The sequence below is a fragment of the Hippopotamus amphibius genome, chromosome 2, assembly GCF_030028045.1.
Source record: "Hippopotamus amphibius kiboko isolate mHipAmp2 chromosome 2, mHipAmp2.hap2, whole genome shotgun sequence".
In the NCBI taxonomy this organism is placed as follows: Eukaryota; Metazoa; Chordata; class Mammalia; order Artiodactyla; family Hippopotamidae; genus Hippopotamus; species Hippopotamus amphibius.
This window is the reverse complement of record NC_080187.1, coordinates 57,316,632-57,339,984: the sequence shown is the minus strand read 5'-3', so window position 1 is coordinate 57,339,984 and position 23,353 is coordinate 57,316,632. Positions and strand designations below refer to the sequence as shown.

At 42.2% G+C, this 23,353-nt stretch overlaps 1 protein-coding gene across 1 annotated transcript in view; it reads right to left on the bottom strand.

Moving 5' to 3' along the window:
• Positions 1–23,353, bottom strand: part of EBF2 (EBF transcription factor 2) — a 193,039-nt gene that overhangs the window by 26,436 nt on the left and 143,250 nt on the right. The window contains exons 8-10 of the mRNA XM_057724418.1: positions 17,092–17,209; positions 15,406–15,536; positions 14,373–14,499 (exon numbers count right to left, since the gene is read on the bottom strand). Coding sequence (XP_057580401.1) covers positions 14,373–14,499; positions 15,406–15,536; positions 17,092–17,209 — 376 coding nt within the window. The remainder of the gene's footprint in view (positions 1–14,372; positions 14,500–15,405; positions 15,537–17,091; positions 17,210–23,353) is intronic.

The window sequence follows — 23,353 nt, the reverse complement described above, 5'->3', positions numbered from 1 at the left end:
ATGGAAATTTTAGATATGGGCATTCTCACACCACGCTGAGCGTAAAGTCAGGGAATCTACCATAAGGCAGAGCATCTAGCCACCACCCCCTCAGGGTCCCCGCCGTCTCCATGACTATCCTTGTCCCTTCCCTCCCATCTGCATGGTTACCAGGTTCTGCCTCCCTCTCACCAGAGTTCTAGCCGTCCGCCCTCAGTCCACCACTAATCTCCTTATCCCGAGGCCCTTCCTGCCGTTCACAGAGGTGTCCGCTAAAGCTGGGCTCTAATCGGCAGACAGAATGCTTTCTGTCTCATAGACTTCATCACACAGTTGTCCCCACAGTTGTCCCTGTTCCATGAAAACCACCAGGACACAAGGGTGGTGTCTGCTTTTTCTTGTCTGCCCTCCCCTCCTCACTCCCCACCTAAGTCAGAAAGAGCAGATTCTCTTGACCACACTGGGTTAGCAATTCACCTTTTAAACTGAATAAACAAAATAGACATACTCATCTCTTTCTCATGTTGAGTGTTTTCTGGAGGCCCCTGCCAGACATAGGCATAACCTGTGGATGGGTTCTGTGTGTATCCAAGGTGAGAAAGTCAGTGAAACACACACTGTCATGTATATCTGTGTGGACAGGGAATAGTCACACGGGTGTGCATGCACACACACACACACACACAACATGCCACTCAGTCAAGTGCATTTTGAAGTAAAGATCATGAAGTCCAAACTGTTTACTCAACACCAAACTGTAAGAGGAGAACTCAGTCAATCCCTCTAGGGTTCAACCTTTAAATCATCGGCATTGTACAGGACAACTTTTACTCTGGTTCCAAACTCACGTCCCATCAGACCAATTGTTTTGCATCCGATCGCTTCAACCTCACCTTGAGTCCCAACTTCCCCCCTCCCCACCTCCCTGGGTGTTCTCTGACTTTTCAGGCCTGGCGTGAGCCAAGTAAACCTCAATTAGCTAATGAGGTGCCCGAGACCAGCACCGAGACTGTCTCTAAGGGCCAAGCAGATCATTAACCGCCATCATCAGTGTGAATTTACAGCCTCTGCTCCCACATGGAGTGCGGGGGTGATGTGAAGTCCTGCCAACCCCTAGGCTGACAGGGACACAGAGAAATGCTGGCAAGGCAAAAACACAGTAAATTAAAAATATGCTTCAATCTATAGGCTCTATTTATCTATGTCTTTCTTTAGTAACATAACATTAAGGTAAAAGGTCATATCCCCACTGAAATATAATTTATATTTACCTTTTATTAAATAATTATGGCATGGCATGAAGTTAAATATTACAGAAGCTAATCAAGGGGGAATTCAATAGAGAAAACTCAGACATGAGAATTTCGTCTTTGCTATACATAGAATGTCTTAATCCTCCACTGGGAGTCATTCGGGTTTGCTTAAGGAGTTTAATAATACACATTTCAACTGCCACAGAATCTAAATCCCATTTGGATCAGCCTTGGAAAAACTTTCATCAATACCTTGAGATTTCATAATATTTCTCCTGAGAGCCTGGATCTTATATGTCATTTCTCATTTTGATTTCGGGGATAATATATGAGGTTACTTACATATCTTGGACCCAATGACTAGATATAAACTATAAGCAACGTGTGAAGGGTTTTTTTTTTTATAAGTAAATAGTATTTAACTAAAAATATCTACTGGGAACCACTCATTAAAAAAAAGCTGGCTGTTGCTCAATATTAATTTTCCCAAAGGGTTGGTGAGATGGATAAATTCTATATGATTGTTTTCCCTTAAGAGGAGGCACAGAGGACAGATAACCTATACCCCAGCTTCCACCCCTACTTCTATTTCCCAGAAATAGAGGAGACACTGGCTAACATGGAAAGGGGACTCCTGGTTAGACTTCTGGTCAACCCTCAACAAAGACAGTGTTGACTTTGCAGGCAGGTGGTCATTTCTGCCATTGACCAACAGAAGTACTGATCACAAAGATGGCAATATCAAGGGCCGATCGAGTTCCTCTGCAGAAATTTGAGAGGAGACCAATAAGATGATGGGGTGAAGGAGCTCTGAATGTTCTGTCAGGCTGCCACTCCAGGATGTTGGCCTGGGTTGCAGCTTTTGTCACTAGTCAGTCTTCAGTTGGAGCCTTGGATCATCGCAGAGTCCATGGATGGCTATCAAGAAGCCAACAAAAGTCTAGAAAGTCTGAGCCAGCCTGTGTGTCTGCATCTATGTGCAATTTATCTGCAGCAAAGGATCTTCACTTTCATCACAGAGACCACAGGCCACTAAGGGGTCCAGACCACAGAGGATCTCTCCAGTCCTAACTCTAAATTCTAACCTTCTCCAAGAATAAAGAAAGCAATGGAAAAAGAATCTTGCTCAACAAACCTAAAATCTATGCAATGTGACTGCCAGATAAACACCAGATCAGAAGATGGACTTTGATATATAAGCAGAGGAGAAAACATGCATGAAGGACATCTCTTCACATGGCTCTGGTCAAAGACAATTACTCTCTATTGACAAAATGGGAAGGTATAAAACAACCTTGCTTTGGGAGGCATTTATGTGCACACAGACTAGCTCCTGCCCTCACGCCATGCCACCTTTAGGACATCTCCATTCTACTCTTCCCTCAGTGCCTATGTATCCAAAGTGCTTTGATCTTATGTACTGATTCTTTTGAGGTCTGCCTTCTTTGTGCTATGATTCTGGTTCTTCTCTTTCTCTCCCCATCCTTCCAATTTTCTCGTCTATTCATCTGCCTTCTGCCATACTCCTCAGGTGTCCAAGATTCAAGGCTATGTTCTGTTGGCATTTTAATGTTCCCAAGTTTAACTGTTTCATAGCATTTTATGGTGTGGTGGAGATAAAGCTGGCCCTTGCCTGGGATCTGCCTTAATTTCCTAACCCTGACCAACCACACCACCTTCAAGGGCAGGTGGATTTTGGTTTATCTCTCTGCAAAAACTAAAGGTTGGGCTAAATGGCCTCTAAGACTCCTTTAAGCTCTTGCATTATATGATTCTAAGACTATTACTTATTTGATGCAGTAAAATTCTTCTTCAATAAGTGGAGATGAGTGGAGTTGAGGCTATGGGCTGCTGAATTAAGTTGTCTTTAACCTTTGCTACACTGAAATCTCTCCCTACATCCATTTGTTTCAATGTAGCAAAGGTTCAATGTCACCAATGTAAAAAAAAAAGAACAAAGATAATATAGGAACACATTATTAAGAGGTGGTACCTGCCTTTGTGGATATAGGAACGAGAACACGAGGTGAGAACCACCAGTGCACAAGTGAAAGATTAGACGGAAGCCTTTGATATTTAATTTTAAATGAAATATTAATTTAATATTTAATTACGCTTTGGTTTCAAGAAAAACTGCTGCAGCAAGACAGATTGTTTGAAGAAGGGAGTAATATACATGGTTAAGGAGACAACTGTAAAAATTAAAGATAAATTTCAAGGGTAAATCTAAATGCCACCACGGAGCAGTTATGAATATGCTCTGCTCTCTGTAATGTGTATTTAGAATATTATAGCTGAGAGCACCAGGCCATTAAGAGGCTGTGATGTCTCTAGTGAAACAACAGCTCCCTATTCTGGGGCCTCCAACGGAGACATCGTTCCTCAGACTCAGCCAAATGATGGATCCGAATTTTACAGGTGGTGAGGGTGGAGGCAACTTCAGTAAAACTACAGGCTACCAGGAGGGCTATTCATCCAACCTGTTTCTAGTGCGAACAGGGAACAATTGTACTTGGGCCAGTTTTTGATATCCGAATTGGGTATTTTTAACTAAAAATCAGATTCATTTCTTAAATGAGATTTTTTTTTTCAGGATAATGCTATAAGAAAAAAAAGAAGAAATGTGAAGTGGGTGGGCTATTAACATTTGCAATCCAGTGTGCACATCTGTGCAGTGCAGCTCGTGGAAGGAGGACTCCACACCCCACGCCCAGCCTCAGGGAGAAGGCTGTGCAGGGTATGATCTGGGGGGGGCGGTGCTCTGGGAAAATCTGGGCCTTCCATTTCTCCTCCCAACTACTGCCTGTTCTCGGCCATTTTCTTGTTGATTACGCTTTCTCCCAAATAATGAGCAGGGTAATCAAATGCATTTGTTTGTGCTAAAGTGAAACATAAGAATTGTTCTGGGGAGGAGGGGAGTTGATGTGGATTCTTTGGCTTCTACGTGTGTCTCCATGGCCAGGGTGTTTTGCCAGGTTTTAAGTTCCCTGCACACCTTGGAAAGCAGCTCCTGAGGCTGCACCTGGGCCAGCTGGACCCCGTCGGCCTCTCCTTTGAAAACCTGTTTCCCTTCAACCACTTGCAAATAGCACCCGTGCTCGTGGGCTGCCTTGGCCTTCTCTGTCACCTAAAAACCCTGATTTCTAATCTAGACCCAGATATGAAAGGCATGATATGGCAGATCTTTCCAGAAGAAGCCACCTTTTACAGAAGAGTAGACATGCAAGACAAGTCCACCCTTGATCAAACAGCAGTGAGGAAGGAACCTACTGGGAGAACTCATCCCAGAAACTCTGTATCCCACAGCCAAACGCTTACAATTGTATATTTCTGTACAAAATACATCTGTGTATCTACATCATTTCATCTTCCCAGGAAGATAAATGTCTTCCTATTTCTTAGGTTAGAAAACTAAGGTGAAGAATGGTTAGGTGATTTGCCAGAAAGTAAGGACTTGATTCCAGGCCTCTACACTCTGTGTCACTGTCTTCCACGCCAATGTTAAGTTCTCTCAAGTTTGATGACAAAGGGGAGTTTGTACTTCTCTGCCTTCCGCAATTTCAGTTATTCATGAGAGGATAATTTCCATGACTTCTAGGGAATTCAAAGCACTTCATGGGCTCTAAGCCTACGTATCACACTGAAATAGAAATATCCACTTTGCAGTCTGGAGCACCAGGGCACGGGTAAGGCATCCTCTGCGCCCCCTCCATGCTCACTGGCCAGACCTGTCTCCTGTGCACTTCCTCAGAGCAATAGCCAGAGGGCCAAGGCCACTGGCATTTGCCAAGTAAAACTACTGGATGAAGCCAAACAATGGCCTTGGCGTAATTTCTTCGAAGAAGCTATACACTATTGGTAAGTAGCGCAGGTCAACGGTTAAGAGCACAGCTTTGGGATAAGACAGCTAGCTTTGGACCTAGCTTGGTGACCTTAGGCAGCAGGAATCTCATCTATAAAGTTGAGACACAAATGGAACCATCATCATGGGAAAGCTGGTCATTATACACGCTCATAAGACAGAGCCTGGCCCTGCATGCTCAATAGATGACAGATGTGATCACTGAAGTACTGGCATCATTTTTTTTCTTATAAGTTCTATCCAATAATAGAACTCTTGGGGGGCTTCTTAACCAGCAATCAAACGTGTAAGCCAGATTCTGCAAAAAGCCATAGGAACGATGCTGACAAGTGTGCTCATCTACCCCCATATCCTCAATGACCTGCCCTCCACTCACACCTCATGATTTTTCACTGGTGTCTGTGCATGGCATACATTTTAAAATTGTAGACAGTGGAAATTCTACCCCCAAATGCCTTGTTCCAGACTTTCTCTCCCTGCATCCTCAAGACAGATGAGAAGTACCTGAACAACCAATAACCGTGGTCTCATTGGGTGCCCCTACCAGGATTATTTTTCTGCACTGCCAGTTCTCTGTAGAAAAGTCTGCAAGAGGAGTAGGGGATCTCTTCCCCCCTAAGCCTCAGCTGGTCCCACCTCTAGGTCTCAGAGGCGACGGGACCTTTCCTGATGAGCTAGATTCTCCTGTGGCTCTCTTGCCTCTGCAGCAGCAAGCTGCACTTTAGCAAATTGTGGTTGGAGGAAAATAGACTTGCAAAGTCACACGTGTGAAGAAAATGTGTTGTTTTTCAGAGCCCTGATGTTGTTTATGCTGTGCTTGGCAGCAACAGCCGTGGGGAGCTGATTACTGCATTTTGGCTGATTATACCAGCTAAGTTGCATCTAATAGGCTTGGGTTTATTGTGGTGGTGCATCCTTGGATACAGGAACCGTCAACGGTTGGACCATGAACCACAGGATGTGTGTGGTGGGGTGGGGGCTGAGGGAGGGGAGGTTTGCTGGAGGCTCCCTTCCCACCTCTGGCTTTTTGAGAATCTTTCTAGAAGGTTCCACCTAAGGATAAATACTATTGTGTTCATGGTGTAACGACTCAGTCACAAAAGAACAGCTCCATGCTGTCGAATAATTTACAAGCCAGGAAGTCACTGCAGCAGTCTGATGAGCAGGACTCAGGTTTCCCAAAACATTTCTTTGTTTAAAATACAGATTCTCAGACCCTCCCAGAAGAATATGATTCCCACGTCTGGGACGGGCCCAGCATGATCCTTATCCTCAGCCAAATTAGGGAAACATCTATGGGTAATAGTAGGATTAGCACCAGGGCTTTACAGGTGAACAAAATGAGGCTCAGAGACGTTAGGTGACTTGACAAAAGGACAAACAAGACATGAATGACACAGCCCGCGTCCAAGAGCAGGTCTTGTGGCTGAGTCCACTCCATCTTCCACCCCACGCCAGAATCTCACTCTGTCCCCACTAAAGCTCTCTAGGTTCAGGTTTTCCCTTTCCTCTGGAATTGAGGTCATATTTTCCACCTCACCACGGAGCTGAGTGTTTTGTCTCAGCCTGTAGTGGTCTCTGAAGCACTTTGCTGTAGTAGCACGGGTTAGGACTGGAGGAGCTGATTCCCGAGGGGCTCAGAACATGTGGCTCTGAGGCCAGGCTGGCTGGAATGCCTTACAGGGAGAAGGCCACCGCGACCCTGCATGCTCCCTGGTGAGGACCGCAGCCCTGAGGCAAAGCAGCCCCATCTTCAGTCACCTGGGGAAGCCACTGCCTTTCCAGCCATTGGACTAAGATTCCCAATCGGTTGTAAATTAGCTTTCCACACTGGTGGCTGCTCATTGAGTGGACCAGGCAAGAGACCACCCATCCATTTCCTGTGGTGTCTGGTCCCCTCTTTGGATAACATCAGGCATTTACCTCCACCAACCTCAGTCACATCTGGCCCAGAAACCTCAAAGTGGAAATTTTTAGAGAGAATGAGTGACCAGCCTTCTGAGCTATCAAGGATTATGTTTGCATTTTTGTTTTCTTCTCTGATTGCAAAAACGTATACTCCTGTGTCCCTACCCTCCTTATCCCTAACTGCCTCCCAAGGTCCTTCCTTCTCAAAGGCAAGAAGGAAGAAGCTTCACTGCTTCCCTGGCTGGAAATACTTCCTTTGTACCTGAAGAATCATGATTGCCGATGTGTGCTGTTTCAATATATAAACAAATGTGATGCTAATTTCTTATATTTTCTTCATTTAATTTTTAGTTTAAAATTACTTTATTTCGTTAGAAAATAATAAATATAACTCAGCAAAATGAAAAAGTTAAATAATAAATCAACACTCAGAAACCACCATTGTTAACACTTTGGTATGCAGGCTTCCATACCTTGCTTGGGTTATTCATGCAACTACTCTTTTTTTTCATATATATATATATATATATATATATATATATATATATATATATAAAATTGTGGTTATCGGGGGAAAGGGGGGAGGGATAATTTGGGAAGTTGGGATTGACATATACATACTACTATATATAAAATAGATAACTAATAAGGACCTACTGTATAGCACAGGGAACTCTACTCAATACTCTGTAATGACCTATATGGGAAAAGAATCTAAAAAAGAGTGGACACATGTACATGTATAACTGATTCACTTTGCTATATAGCAGAAATTAACACAACATTGTAAATCAACTATACCCCAATAAAAATTTTTTTAAATTGAACCATACTGTACATACAGTTTTTAAGTTTTAAAAAAAACCCTATATCACCAACATCTTTCATGTGATTAAATATCCATCCACAGCATTACTTTTAATATCTAAGAAGTGTTTCAGTGTAAGGATGTTTCATTATTTATTTAATGAGTCTTATAATGGACACTAAGAAAGTTTTTAATTTTTCACGCCTATAAACAGTGCTCCAGTGAACAACAACCTTCAGGCAAACTCAATTTTTTCCCAAGTGTACATTCCTAAAAGTAGAATTGTTGGCTTAAGGGGTACATACCTTTTTTAAGGCTGGTACCATCAGGGTACTCTCCTGGAGCCATCTACTCCTATAGTGGTGTGTTAGAAAGCCCCCACTTTCTTCTGATTTTGCCAACCTGGGTATTTTCATTTGTTTAAAAAAAAATCTTTGCCACCTTCCTAGGGGGAAAAAATGGTATCCTGTGGTTGCCTTAATTTGCTTTTATATGATTATTAACGTGGTTGGGATTTTTGAAAACATATGTATATTGCTTGATTCTATTCCTTCCTGAATTAACTCCTGATGTTCCTTGCTAGCTTTTTTTTAAATTAATTTTTATTGGAATATAGTTGCTTTACAATGTTGTGTTAGTTTCTGTTGTATAGCAAAGTGAATCAGCTATAAGTATATGTATACACATACCCCCTCTTTTTTGGATTTCTTTCCCATTTAGGTTACCAGAGATCATTGAGTAGTGTTCCCTGTGCTATACAGTAGGTTCTCATTAGTTATCTATTTTATACATAGTGTGTATATATGTCAGTCCCAGCCTCTCAATTCATCCCACTCCCCTATCCCCCTGGAACCTTGCTGGCTTTTAATTTGGGTCTTTCTTTCTCCTTAATTTATAAGACGTCTAACGTTCACCTGTTTGTCCACAGTGTATAACATAGGGGTTGACAGAGAGTAGGCACAAAGTGAACCTGGCTGAACAAATGAATGGATCTTTTTATACATAAGATAACACGTCATATACAACAAATACCTTCCCAATTTGTCCTTTTCCTTTTGATTTAATCACTGAAATTTAGACATGCAAAAATTTTTCTTTTTATGTAATCACATATGTATGGTTGGTGGTTTCCGTCTTTGGGGTTAAGATCAGCAAGGCTCAATTATAGTAATATTTTGAAATGCCTACATTTTTAATTAAAAATATTTAACTCAAATATGTTTCAGTTTATGTTATGAAGTTAGATCTCTAACCTTTTTTTTTTAATGTTTAACTAGTTGGCCCAACACCATTTGTTAAACATTCCATATTTTCCACACTGACTTGAGATGCCTCCTCACCCATACAGATACTTCTGTGTTTATACTATTTGTGGGTATGAAAACTGTTTATTTTTAAGTGTTCTCTTATGTTGCATGACATTTCTGTATGTTCCTGCAAAGCCCCATATTCTTCTAATTACTGAAACTTTATAAAATAGGTTTTAAAGTCTGGTAGGGCAAGGCCCCCTCGTTTTTCAAAATGAGGGGTCCTATTTTAGCACCTTTACTTTTCCAGGTGAACTTTTGTAAAGTTTCCCCAAACATTTTGTTGGTACTTTGATTGGCATTGTGTTAAATTTATTCATTAATCGACATCTTTACAATATTAAATCTTCCCACCTCTCCTCCAGCTGGAAGTATTTTGTCCTTCCTCTGAACTCCCTTAGCACTTTATACCTTTTTAAAAATCACTTTCTAAGCTATACCCACCCAATTTTTCAAACCTGAAACCCGAGAGTCGTCCCCTCCCCTTCCTTCCCCAACCTTCACCCCATCCAATCAATCATCAAGTCCCGTCAATGCTACCTCCTAAATTTCATCCACTTCTGCCTGTCCCCACTACCAGCACTCCAGTCCAAGCTGCCATCATTTTTGGCCGGGGCCACCACAGTGGCCTCCAACTGACCTCCCTGTATCCACCCTAGCTTCCAAGCCATTCTCTCTGCTGTAGTGAGAATGCTCTTTTAAAAGGCAAATCTGATCATGGCACTCCCAGCTTTAAAATATTCTAAGAGCTCCGCATGGTACTTGGGATACAGCCAAACAAGCAGACTCAACGCTCTCTTCCACTTTGAACCCAACCTCTCTTTAACATTCTTTCTTCCCTGTTCATAGTTGCCATCCCATATTCTTTCCTACCCCAGGGCCTTTGCACATACTGTTTCCTGTGTTTGAACTGTCCTTAACCTTCCCTATCATTTTAAGATTCTTCTGACATATATCCCCAGCATCCTATACAACTCGTCACATTTGTAATTCCTTGTTCAAGTCAGCCTCTGAGATGATAACACTAATAGCAATAATAATATTAATAATATACACCTTTTGAATGATAAGATATAGTTGCTCTCTATTTCAAGTGTTTTACATGCAGAGGTGTTCTAGAACTGGCGTGTACCAGCTCGTGAGAGCAGGTTGTTAAATTTTCAGGAATGCTGTGAGCTAGCTGATGTCATACTGGTAGTCTGAAAGCAGCCATGGTGAGAGTACCGGCACCATGGCAATCAGCAAATGCTACAAACCAGTGCTCCCCTGCCTCTTTTCCCCGGACAGCTGGCTGTTAACCCTTCACCAGCACACCACTGTTGCCATGCAGTGTATTATTTCATCCTCACCACAGCTCTGGAAGGTAGGTAGCCCATTTTCCAGATGGGGAGACTAAGAGGTTAAGTCACTCATGCAAGATTTAAAATTATGTAGAGGCAAGCCAAGCTGTGCGTCCAGCCAGTCTGACCCCAGAGCATGAGCAGTTCATGTTTATTTCACTACATCATAACATTGAGGAAGGAAGGGTCCCACTGGCCTAACTGGTCTGCAGCGTCCTCAGCACAGAGTTCAGGGCTGAGCAGACTGGGCACATTCAGTTGATATTTGCTTCAGGAATAAGGCAGTGATGTCTCAGCACAACTAGAAAACAAAACTATTTGCCAATACTGCATTTCTAAACAGAAGTCACCTGGCAGGATGGCCAGAGACCTGAGCCCTTGTTCTGACTTCGCCTTGAATTCAATGGGGAAGTCATTTCTCCCTGAGTCTGTTTTCTCACCTGCAACAGAGGGAGTCTGACCAGATGCTCTTCGATGTCTCATTATCTCTAAAATTCTTGGATTTACATGTAACATAAACATCTATTATTTTTACTGTTAATGTGGGCCTTTTTTTTTTTTTTAAAACCAGTCATTGTGCTTCTACAAACTGTGAATCATCTAGGCTCTTCTGTTCTGTCTAGCAAGTTCCTACTTTACTTTTGAAATGTCAATCTATGGTCACCTCCCCTGGAAAGCCTTCCTGGTTCCCCAAAATCAGCCACTCCCTGCCTAGTGCTCCTACAGCCCTTTGTGCATTTACATCTCTTTCGGGACTCAGCTTAGTTATTATAATCTACACGTGTCTCTCTCTCTCTCTCTTTCTAGAACTGCAAGCTGCTAGAGGTATAATGATATTACTGACTTTGTGCCTTGAGCAGTAATTTGGAGCTGATGTTTGTTCAATGAGTGTATGGATTACATGGATACCTGGGTCCTACCTTCAGAACTTCAGATCTGATTGGTCTGGGGTCCAGCCTGAGTGTTGGTGATTTAAAGTGCAGCCAAGGGTGAGAAGCTCTGCTTTTGAAGGAAGTTTATGCATTTACACACACACACGCACTCACGCACGCACATATATGCTCACAATACCTGGCTCCAAACATCTATAGCCCCACTGAGTATTTGATTGTTACTTCGGGAGAGAATTGAAGATTGGTTGTAATGTGATTTTTATTAGTCCTACCTATCACCTTACAGGGCAGATCTGTCATCCGTATGCAGTGGGTGCATTTGAGAAAACAGAGCCCTATGTGTGGACTGAGACCCATTCCTCGCCTGACTCCAGGGACAGACCGTCCTGTTTCCTCCTACCCCACAGACCACTCCATCGCAGTGTCCTCCACAGGCTCCTCCTTGACGCCCTGAGCGCCACCAACGCCCCCACCATCGTTAGGCGTCCCCACTCTGTAGCTACACTCCCTTCCATGGCCATCTCATCCAGCCCCAGTGGCTTTCAATCCCATCTGGATGCTGCCTGAGCCCTTGCTCAACATCCTCAAAGTTTTCCCATGCAAACCCCTTGTCCAGCCTGCCTTTCCTATCTCATCTCCATCGTTCTCCTCCTACCAACCCCACTCCAGCCCCACTGGCATTCGTGCTTTTCCCCAGGGACGCCAGGCTTATCCCCACCTCTCAGGCTGTCATCTGTTCTCTGCCTGGGACACTTGCCCCCAGTTCATTGACTGTGAGGTGCTATTCTAGCTAACACTGGTGAACCAAACAGAAAACACAGCCCTGAGGAGGCTCAGAGACAGAGGCAATGTGAACAGAGAGGAAAGGAGGTCAAAGAGATAAGGAGAGAGGGGGACAGATTTCCACACCAGCGATGCATGTCTCTGTCCAATGCCCCTTCCTCAGAGAGCCCCTCCCTCATTCTCTATCCCTTCCTTATCACTCTCTGAAATTATATCATGTATTTTCTTTGTTGTCTGTCTCCCCCTCTAGAATGCAAGTTTAATTAAGAGGGGGAACTTTATCTTGCCCACTTCTATATCCCAGAGCCTAGAGCTGTACCAGCCCATGGTAGGCATGTAATAAATGCTCATTTAAATGACTGAAAAACCTGTGTCCCTTTGGAAGCTACAATGGTAAATATTTTATTGCAACTGTAATAGAATCTTCCACAGATCCACAAAAAAGTAACCCAACCAAGATATGCCTACACAAGAGAGAAAACTCAAAGGCAAAATGTTAAATATATACCTAAAAATTACCATCTTTCATCTACTTCTAATTGATTTCTAACCAGACATTCACACTTAAACAAGAATAGGAGGTTAAGTCCAGATGAGAAAGAATACACTATAAAATAATATTGTTAGAAATTCATAATATGTCTGATATATTTTCTTGATTTCTATATTTCTTTCTTTCCCCTTATTTTTTCTTCAGAGTAACAGTATTCCAGTTGATCTCCCTGCCCTCAGCTGTTCCCCCAACTAACTCAATCTTTATATCAACAGCATTCATTTTTCCTAAGATAATAGCTTTGAGTTACTCTCCCTCACGTAGGAACCCTCAATGTCATCTTAGATCTTGCCAAATTAATTCTTAGCTTCCATACAAGGCCTTTTTTTCATTTTTTAAGATTGCAGTAAAATACACATAACAAAATTTACCCTTTTAACCCATTTCTAAATGTGCAGTTCAGTAATGTTAAGTACATGCACTTTGTTGTACAGCCAGTCTCCAGAATTTTTTTATCTTGCAGAACGAAAACTCGGTGTCCATTAACAACAATTGCCCCCATCCCCCCAGCCATGTTAACCACTATTGGCTTTCTGTCTCTACGAACTTGAACTTTACATCATTTCCCCAGGCTTTACATCATATGATCCTGCCTTACGGCATGCAGCCCCCTTTTACATCATGTGACCCTGCTTTACGTCAGTTTCCCAGGCTTTACGTCCTATTACCCTGCTTTACATCACTTCCCCAGCATTTTTTTACATTCGTTCCCCAGGCTTTTCCTCATGTGACCCTGTATAACATCACGTGACCCTGTTTTAGGTACCCTACAGAGCTTTTGAGCTATTTTTTGGTTTCCCTCCCTGCCATACCTAGTTCATCTCAGCTAAGTTCTAGTCGAAGTTCTTCCTAAATGGGTTCCCGCAGCTGTTGAACCAGGCTTCCCTCCTCCAGACACCAGCTCCCCTCACCCCTTGGGCCTTTTCACGTAAGATTCCCATAGTTGGAACACTTTTCCTTTTTTCCTTTGCCTATCCAAGTCCTCCACATCCTTAAAATAGTCTTCAATTTCATCTCTTCCTTGAAACCCCATCCCGCTACTCTAGTCCACGTTAGTTTTTCCTGAAACTTGCATTACATTCAATGGAAATACTAGACATTTCGAACACTCTATTCTCCTGCTATTCTGTGCAATATACCATTGCCTCCTCCAATAGTTTCTAAATTTCCAAATAGGGACCATGTCTTCTATGTCATTGTACCTTCCACCTGGAAAAAAGTAGTAGGTATAAGGTAGACATTCAACAAATACTGAACCAATTAGATAATGTCTACTTTCATAAAATTTTAAAATAATTTGAATCACTCTGCAGCATCATTAGGCAACTTTCTAGAATCCTTTTCAAGAAAATGTAGTTATAGCCAGCAATTTTGTTGAATTTTTTTTCTGATTTGCTTGGATAAAAGTGTATTCTAACATGGTTCCAGCAGTGGTAAATTCATAAGGATATACTCCTGAGGTAAGCTGCTGTGACCATCTCCCAGACTATGCAGAAATTGCTTGTGTAAAATACAAATTTAGAATCAGGTTTACACATCCCCATTCAATGCCTATTACCCAGTCCACTCTCCCCACACCAGTAGAAAGACCTAGAAAAGTTAGAAGGATTATAAAGTGGAAAGACTGGGACCTAGAGCAAAGGTGAACCAAGAGCCAGTCTCCCTTGGAATCATTTTCTCACCCACCTGTGTAAATGAACCTCCCTGGAGCTCCTTTGCAGAACTGTTTGGATTTATAAGATAATGTCACTTCTACTACTCCGGGAATGTGCCGAGGAGGAGTCTGCACTCTGATGGCATGAGGAGTTATCAGCTGAGGAATGAACAGGCAGAGAAATAAAATACCAATTATACAAGTTATCATGGAGATACTGAGTACAGGAGCATCTCCCACTGCTACCCACCACCCCCAGGCAAACTGGTGCACTCATGGCACCCCAAATGCGTTGAACACCGTGGCCCTGTGTCTCACGTTTTTCTCTCTCACCCTGGAATTTCCTTTCAACCCAACCTGTCTATCCTTCCCTTCCTATCAGCCCAGCTCAAGTCCCTCCCATTTCCTATGCCCGCCCAACCCCCATCCCTCTAATCACTCCCTCCCCCAATTCCTCACAAACTGATTTGGCTATTTCCATATCCAACTTCACACTGTTACATATCTTTTTGTAACTTGTTTTGTTGTTTTTCTCATTATCACAGTAGAAAAATTCGAAATTACAGAAAAAACAAAGAGAAAAATGTTAACATTGCATAACCCAGAGACAACCGTTATTAATCTCTGGCATGTTTCCAGTACTTTTCTATGGATGTGTTATATAATTAGATTTTACATCCGTAGATACTGTTGTCCTGATTTTTTTTCACTTAGCATTATAGCATAAGCGTGTCCCCTTTTCCTGTGTCATTAGAAATTTTTCAAATATAATTTTTAAATAAATGATGACACTTCATCATTTAACCATTCTCCTATTATCCAATATCTAGCCAGTTTCTAATTTTTCACAATTATAAACAGTACTGCAATGAATATTTATCTTTTTAAGGGATCCGTGCCTGCAGTAAAGTGTGGTTTACGTGTCTTTTAATCTCAGTGCCCCACTTACACTAGGTACTCAACAGTGTGTGTTCATGTTGCTGACATTGCAGAGTTACTAGAATCTCCAGATCAAAACAATCTTTGGGGCAAAGAAAATCAGGGAAGCGTGTTGCCTTTGCCTACCTCACTCCATACAAGCATGGTCCCAAACACCACTTGGAGGCCATCAAAGAAGTTGTCCCCAATGATGATGACCATGGCTCCTCCGGTGGTCCAGCCTTCACTTGGGCTAATGGCTTTGATGCATGGAGTAGCTAAGAAGATAGGAAAGAAAAAGTCAGGTCTCTTGAAGTTTGAGTGGTTGAAGTTTGGAGTTTGGGAACTGGCTGCTCTTGAAAGCTCTTGATCATCTAAGAAGTTCAAGTTGAGCTTTGCTGACTTGCCATCATTCCCTAATTGGTTGTTGGTTTTCACCAGGTCATTAAAAGCCTAATGAGTTGACCGCTATGTATGAAAACACTTAGCTAATTGTGCAAAGGGTGTTTTTAAAACTCTGTTGTTTTTTCCCATATTTTTATAAGTTGATCACACTGGAAATGTGTAAATCCCTTTTCTCTCCCCACCTCCTCTTCCCCAAGATGTTAAGATTTACAAGGTCTGTTAACGTGCTAGAGAGAGAAGGAGAAAGCAAAATCTATCATAGTTAAAGGTTTTTTTCAGCTCTATTAAGAGACAATTTCTAATCACTTTCCTAACTTTGTAGGAAGGATTTTCCCTCCTTCTTCCATATGTTCGAGGCCTCTGGACTTTACATCCCAACAGGAACCCAATATGGTTTTCAGGCCATAACTAAAGTCAATCCATCACTCCATTTCCAAAGTTGACAGGGTCAAAGGTGGAGGAGAACTTTGGCAGGACTCCAAAAACATGAGCCCCCTTTGAACAGCCAGTCAATCACATCCAATCAGTCAAAAGAAACTGGATGGGTTCCTAGTTCTGAACCCTGGGATTTTCTTCTCCCCTTTCAGTGCCCACTGTGGGAGAATTAACACCACTCCAAATTCTTTACTGATTCAATCATTTTCTTTCAGTTCATTAATTCCTATTTGAAATGATACAAGACACATTTTAAGGGCCGAGTTGGGGTGAGGGCTGGTGGGCAGTATACAGCGAGACATCACAGTGAAATAGGAGCCCCATTTAGGCATTTATTCTATATTACAAGAGCGTCCTACACCAATGAGTTGAGGAGTGTGGACAAAAGACCTCAGATGGGATTTACTTAGGTTTGTACCTAGGTTTGTCAGTTATCTTCCTCAATATACTTTAATTTTTCGGACAACTTGAAGTTTAACAGTTACCGGTATTTCTAATTACTTTAATGCACTTGGAAAACTACCCAGAGCAGACCATGATTTCTTCTTGTCCAAGCAAACAAAAATCAATTAGTGTCAGTTTCATTCTGCACATTGTTTTGTTTTGCCCACAGTCTGTTTAAGGGCACATCTGACACTTATTCATACATGTCTGGCGCGGTAATGTTCCTGTTTAACTAAGATGTCATAGGCGTACATTTGCCTGAAATGCCCCTCTAGCAAAAAAAAAAAGAAAGAAAGAAAGAAAGAAAAACCGACAGAACTGAATGAAAGAGCCGGTGAGGCACAGGGGCCTGAACGTTGGCTGGGAGATGTGTGGGGGTTACAACAGAGCAGGAAGAAGTCACTGTTTACAGCTTCATTTTTAAATCCACATGGTCTTGTGTACTTTCTCTACTCCTGCTCAGAGACATCAATTTGAAATTCAAGCGAGGACATTTGTGGAGAACGTCATTTTTCTGCTAGGCTCAGCCCAGACCGCAGACGGCTCTACCTTCTGACGGGTCCAGCCTTCTCGCTCTCCGCCCATGCTTCGAGTTGTTATGAACAAACATGTTGTCGGAAACAGCCAGCACATGTCCATCCACGTTGACTGTTGTCGACAACACGACCTGTCGATTTTAAGAGAAAAGGGTGGAGGGTTGAGTTAGTTTCTCAGAAAGTTGTAAAAGTTGCAAAACTCTGCTTTGCCAGGCTTCCATACGGCTAACAAAAGATGGACCACAATTTTGGGACGAGCCATGCTCTCGGCATCTCGATGGGCTAGCCTCCTACTGTAACAATAGCAGAGCATCGTGGAAAAAGAGGCCACCCCTCGCCCATATGTTGTCATGTATTGGTGCTCAAACTATGCCCAGGTGATGAAGTGAGGAAGCTGGCAATCCGCCTGCTGGTTCTAGGAACCTCATCTCTATCAAAGGACTTGGACGATCATTCCCAGGTGACCCTCGGGCTGGAGTCACAACAAGGAGCCGATTGTGTGGTTGTGTGTGATCAGGAAGCTAAAATGGAAACACCAGCTGGGAGCTCATTTCTCATTTCTTGGGAACAGGTTCTTGAACATCTGACGTGTGCTGAAGTAACACTGGGGCACGGATGTACTGCCTGATGAGTTTTATCTGGTGTCCCCCATACCAGAGAGCAGCAGCGGAGATGCTCAGACTTTGGGTGAGAAGGTAAGGTTGAGGAATTCAGTGTTGAAAATGTAGGACATTTAGCATCTAGCAGATGAAAGGGAAGATATGGGTGGGGTGTAGTGGAAAGGCATGGTTTGGAGTCAGAACTGAACTCAAATCCCATGCCTGCTACTTCCTAACTTAGAAGCTTTGACGGATTTCCACTTTTCAAATGCCCACTTTTCTTATCAGTAAAACACACATAACAATGCCTATCTTGAGGACTGAATGAGATGAAAGAAGGACAAAATGAGAAAATAAATGTAAAGCATTCATGGGTGAGTTCCTATGCTAATCGCCTCGCTCCTGCCTGGTTTGGCCAGTCCATAGGATGGAGGACATTATTCACTGAGCCCCTCCCATAGTGGGTGGGGGATGGGGGAGGCTCCAGCAGGGCTAGGTAATTGCAAAAGTTACAAGGCATGGTCCCTACCCTCCAAGAGCTTACTTTCAGGTTGGAGAAACATGGCGAATAAGTAAAACAAGTAGCACACAGAATGAGGCTGGATTGAGTTCTATATGTGTGCTGCAGACCAGGGTGTAGGAGAAGTTCAAAGAGGCGGCAATCAGCCAAGGAGCAGTGGGAAAGCACAGCAGAAATGCGTGGACTTGGACGTATCCACCACCTACTCGCTGACCCAGGAAGGTGAGTCCTAGATACCAGTCTACTTGTCAGTTACATATGACAATTTTTTTTTTTTTGAGAAAGGAACTTGTTCCATACATATTCATGTACATGTATACACCTGAGGAAAGGCATTGAATAGATACGTAATGAGGAGCTGTGTTTTAAAATGACTCTTCCTGTCCACTCCCAAATTAAATTCGCTGATATTCTACTTGGAATTTTTCTGCCACCATTTCCTTACTTATTAAATGAAGTGGGGACAAACCTTGACCCGGCCTTACCTCTTAATATGAAAGAAGATTCGCTTGACGGCACTTAAATTTTTTTTTACTGTGAATTATTTCAAGCAAACAAAATAAACATAATGAATCCCCTTTTTAAAGGTGAAATTTACATGCACTGAAATGTACAAATCTTAGCTGCACAATTTTGACAAATGGATACACCCAGGTAATCCACATCATGTCACAAGATAGAACATTTCCATCTCTCCAGAAAGTTATCTGGTGCCCCTTTTCAGTCCATCCTACCCACTGTCCCTGGCCAAGGCTACAGTCTCCTGATTTTTTTTTTAACTTTAAAAAAGATTTCAGATGGTATCTCTAAAAAAATTTTTATATGTATGATAATATAATAAGGGTTTAGGAGAACCCTTAAAACCACAAATCCACAGAGTATTTCATCTAGCCTAGTATTTCGTGTCAAGGGCATGGCAGCGCTTACAAGAGTATTTACAGGGACATAAGTGGATGCAGTTATCAGCTCAAAAGCATTCACTGAGCTCCTGCTGTGTATTGGGTATTATTATGTCAGGCCCTGGAGATTCTAAGGCCACAGAACAATGTGTTCCTGGTCGGCTAGTGTCTCTCCCACACTTCAGCTCCTCACGTGTGAATGCACTAGTGATTCAGTGTCCTTGCCTTGCTGTGACATCAGAATGAACTTAAAGGAAACCCAATTGTCATTCAGAAAATTATATCAGTGTAATTCCTCACAATTCAGGGATGCAGCCTGTCTAGCTCCAGGTCTGTTTTTAGTTGTGTCCATGTTAACATGGTAAGAGTTGGGGAAAGGGCTTCCAGAAAGTTCCTACCATGCGGTGGCCACCATAAGACAGAGACATCCATCACGCCCTGCAAGGGCACGAGTAACAAGCCCTTATCAGGGCCTCTCAGCATAGCACAGGATGGCATCATAGTCAAAGGGACGCAGGAGCTGAGCCTCCTGTTTCCGGGGTCAAGATGAACACGAAGGCTGAAAGCGTTCACCTCTGCTTACCCTCAGAAAATAATAGGAGAAGGTGGAGTAAAAAACAGGAATCGGATCAGTTTTATAAATTGTGTGCTTGAATGGGTATTCAAAGATATTCTCATCCTTGGAAAAAAACAAAAAATGAGGGGGTGCTTCAGGCTTTAATTGCTAGGGAGTTGTGCTAGACACAAGGAGGGGAACCTCAGTCTGCATGGGGATTACGTGGACATGAAGAGCATCCTCTCCAAGACCACGTTAATTCATTCCACAAGCTCCTTGTTATGCTGTACTTTAACGCTCCCTGTGCATTCCTGCCACAAAATATGGGGCTTTCTTGAGCCAGCTGATTTCATCAGTGTCCATTTGGGTGGAGTGAGACTCAGTTCCAAAGAGCACATTTCCCGAATGACATACCCTGATGGTTCAGATGCACTTCATTATTTTCTATTAACAATGGAAATAAATTTTAATCTCTTGCTGGCTAGCGCTGGCCTCTCATGACAGCAAGGGAATTAACCTGAATTATTTCAGTGTCTGCAAAATTTATTACAAGATTTTAAATTATGTCCAAATGCATGTGCGTGTGCCTGTATATATATAGATACGAGGCAAGTTCCCGTTTTTAATATTCCAAATATCTTAGACTGTGAGGTATCTAGGAGAGCCTGCCAATTTAACCGAATTTGCAAAATGTAAAGGATTTGATACACAAACTCCACCATGTGAAACCAGACATGTTTGGTTGTTTTTCGTTTTGGGGGTTTTTTTTTAGTAATGGTTGTTGTTCTTATGCATGGAGACACACAAATATTAACTTTTCCATACACTCACTCTCCTTCTGGAAGAATGAACTACATTACGGAGGTGAAGATATATTTGGTACATTCAAAGCTTCGAATTTGACTTCCTTCACTGTTTTCTGATGAACGATGACAACACTGATGTTATTCTATTCAGAGAAGTTAAAGTTTCTGAATGTTTGAGGACTGAAGGAAGTGGACTGTGCATTCCAGCATCGTCTCCCTCCCAGGCCTTCCCCTTCCACAAGCTAACTTCTTTCCCCCAGTGAGTATTTCCTGGGTCACGAAGGCTGACCTTTTCCATCTGGAATCAATCAGTCAACCCCTGACAACTTCCTGAAACACCTCACTCCATTTCCTGTTCTCTCCCCCTTCTCTCTTTCCCCCTGGTTTGCTTCACTCTTCAAAACTGCAGGCCACAGCAGCTTAATGTTAGAGGGTCAGACACAGTTAGACTCCAAAACACTACACAAGGACACCTTTGACCTTCAAAAATCTTTACATCTTAGCTAAACAAATCAAGGTCAACATTTCTTACCGTTACCTTGTTAACTATTTGTAGGCATCTTTGCCAACAATCTTCTGATCACAAACTCATCAATACCACTTGTTCTCCTAAGATCACAAACTGATCTGTTTTAGAAGTAGCAAATTTAGTATTGACAAAGGGTGCCATTTGGAGGTACCCGAAACTAAAAATCTCAAGTATGATAACAAACATATGGAGAGTATTCCATCCAAAAGGACTTCTCTGTCTCATCAGTGTCTCCTACCGCCTAAACCTGATACCTAATCTTTTCTAAAGCTGTCAGACTCTCTTGGCACTGCCATTCTGCTGGCATAGCCCGAAAGGATGCCAATTAGGAATACAGATGTCCATAATTTGTGTGGGATGGACCCCCAGCTTCTGCTGTTGACACTGGTGACAGCTTTCATTTGTTTCTCAGAGTTGGTGTATCTGTATTTCAGCTCAAATAGGAAAGTCTGCAGATCTGAAAACTAAGCCATTGTAGACTAGAGCTCTCCTCAACTGGTATGTTTCAACTCAACACAAAAGCAACAACCAACTATATTCATGCAAATTTTCATGTATGACGCGGTAGCTTTCAGTCAAGGTGCCAAGAAAGAGAAGGATCAATTGAAATTGCTTGCTTTTTTTAAGTGAAAGTAGATTTTCACATTTTGCCATTCCTCTTTTTGCTTAGCGTGATCTCTAATTTTTGTTGAGGCCAAATCAGGAAACATAGACCAATTGGAGTGTGACAGTGCAGCTTCCATTTTGAATTACCCAATTAAACGGCAGTTTTAGCTGATTATACAGAAACAGAAGCGTGAGTAAAAAGTTTGTATCTCCCCGTGAAAAATACAAGAAAGTTTTAAGAACAAAAGCTATAACTGTGTGAGCAGTCCACTCAAAGTACTCAAGAAAACAGATTAGCTTTCTCAAATTATATTTTTCTTCTCATTACCCAAAAGCACCACCATGTCCCCCACTCTAATAATTTATACAAAGCAGGAGCTGAGTTGTAAAGAGCTCTTTCCTGCCTATAAAAGGCCACTGTGGGAGTTACCCTTTAGGTGGACACATCCGTTAATCTGCCTATGTGACTAATTTTCTAAAAGAGGAGCTGTTTCTTTGGTATCAGAATGACAGCATGTGGCAGGAGGACTTTTACCATCCCGATTCATTCCCACACTTGGGTTATTTTTATGCGTCACTCTGAAATGTCTATGGCTTTTTGGAACATCACACTTAAAAAAAAAAAAAATCTATCCTTCTCAAAGCTCTAACTGTATGATTTAGTTGAGTCAGAGGAATGACCAGCTTGGATACTACTCCCAGCCAGGCTTTCTCAGCTCATACCCAGGTGTTCCTACAAAGACCATAAGTCTCATACAGGAGGGTAAAAGAAAAAGAAGTCAAAATGAAAAATGTGTGGATTGACTAAATGATCTGCTCTTTGAAACAGATGAGAATCCCAGTGTCTGTAGTCACCAGAGAATGATCACATTGGTTGGAAACCTCCGTGTATGGACCAGAGTTCCTGCTTTGAAAACACGCCCAATTCTACCATTAGTCAGACTCATTTCCCCTCCATTTCAATGAGGGTCATGTACCTTCTAGCCGAAGGTGGGGCCTTTGGTAGTTTAATCTCAGTAAAGCTACAATAGGTAGCATTAATAGCCCACACGACGTGGAAGACTCTTGATAGCTACTTACAAACATGCACACACCAAGCTAAATCAAATGGCCTCGAAAATTCCTGTTATTTTGCCAAGTATGGAAAAAAATCTTTATGACATTTTACATCTGGAAATGGAATTAAATTCATGATGTGCTTTTCCCTTATAACTGTTCAGTTGCTATATATGTTATTTCAGCTTTCCCAAAGCACAACTATTATGTGGGATTTTATTTTCCACCTGTGGAAGGAGGAAAGAGACCTAGAGACCATTAAAGGGACAGAGAAAATCAAGACAGACTTCTGGTTGTGGCGGGCAATCAGGTTTGGAGTCCATATCATGAGAAGACATACTCCATTGATGTTTTTAAACACTGGCAAATTCTCACACTTGACAAGGGAAATCTGAAGAAACAATTTTGTCTAAGCCTCCATAATTCAACCCAGGCAAAGAACAAACAAATTGGCTACTGCAAATTGTTTCTCCCTACCTCTTTATTCTTGGCACATATTATATTTTCAAGCCAGATTTAAAGCCCGGATTCTTCTTTGTTACTAGACTCCAGAGTCTCCAAAATTACCTTTAAACACCTACCTACCCCATAACTATGGATTTTGTCATCTTTTTTTTAAGGAATTCCCAGCATTCGTAGCAATTGCTGTTGTTTCATATTCCCCGAGGCTACATTTTCTGTTCAGTTGAGTATCAAGTAGCAAA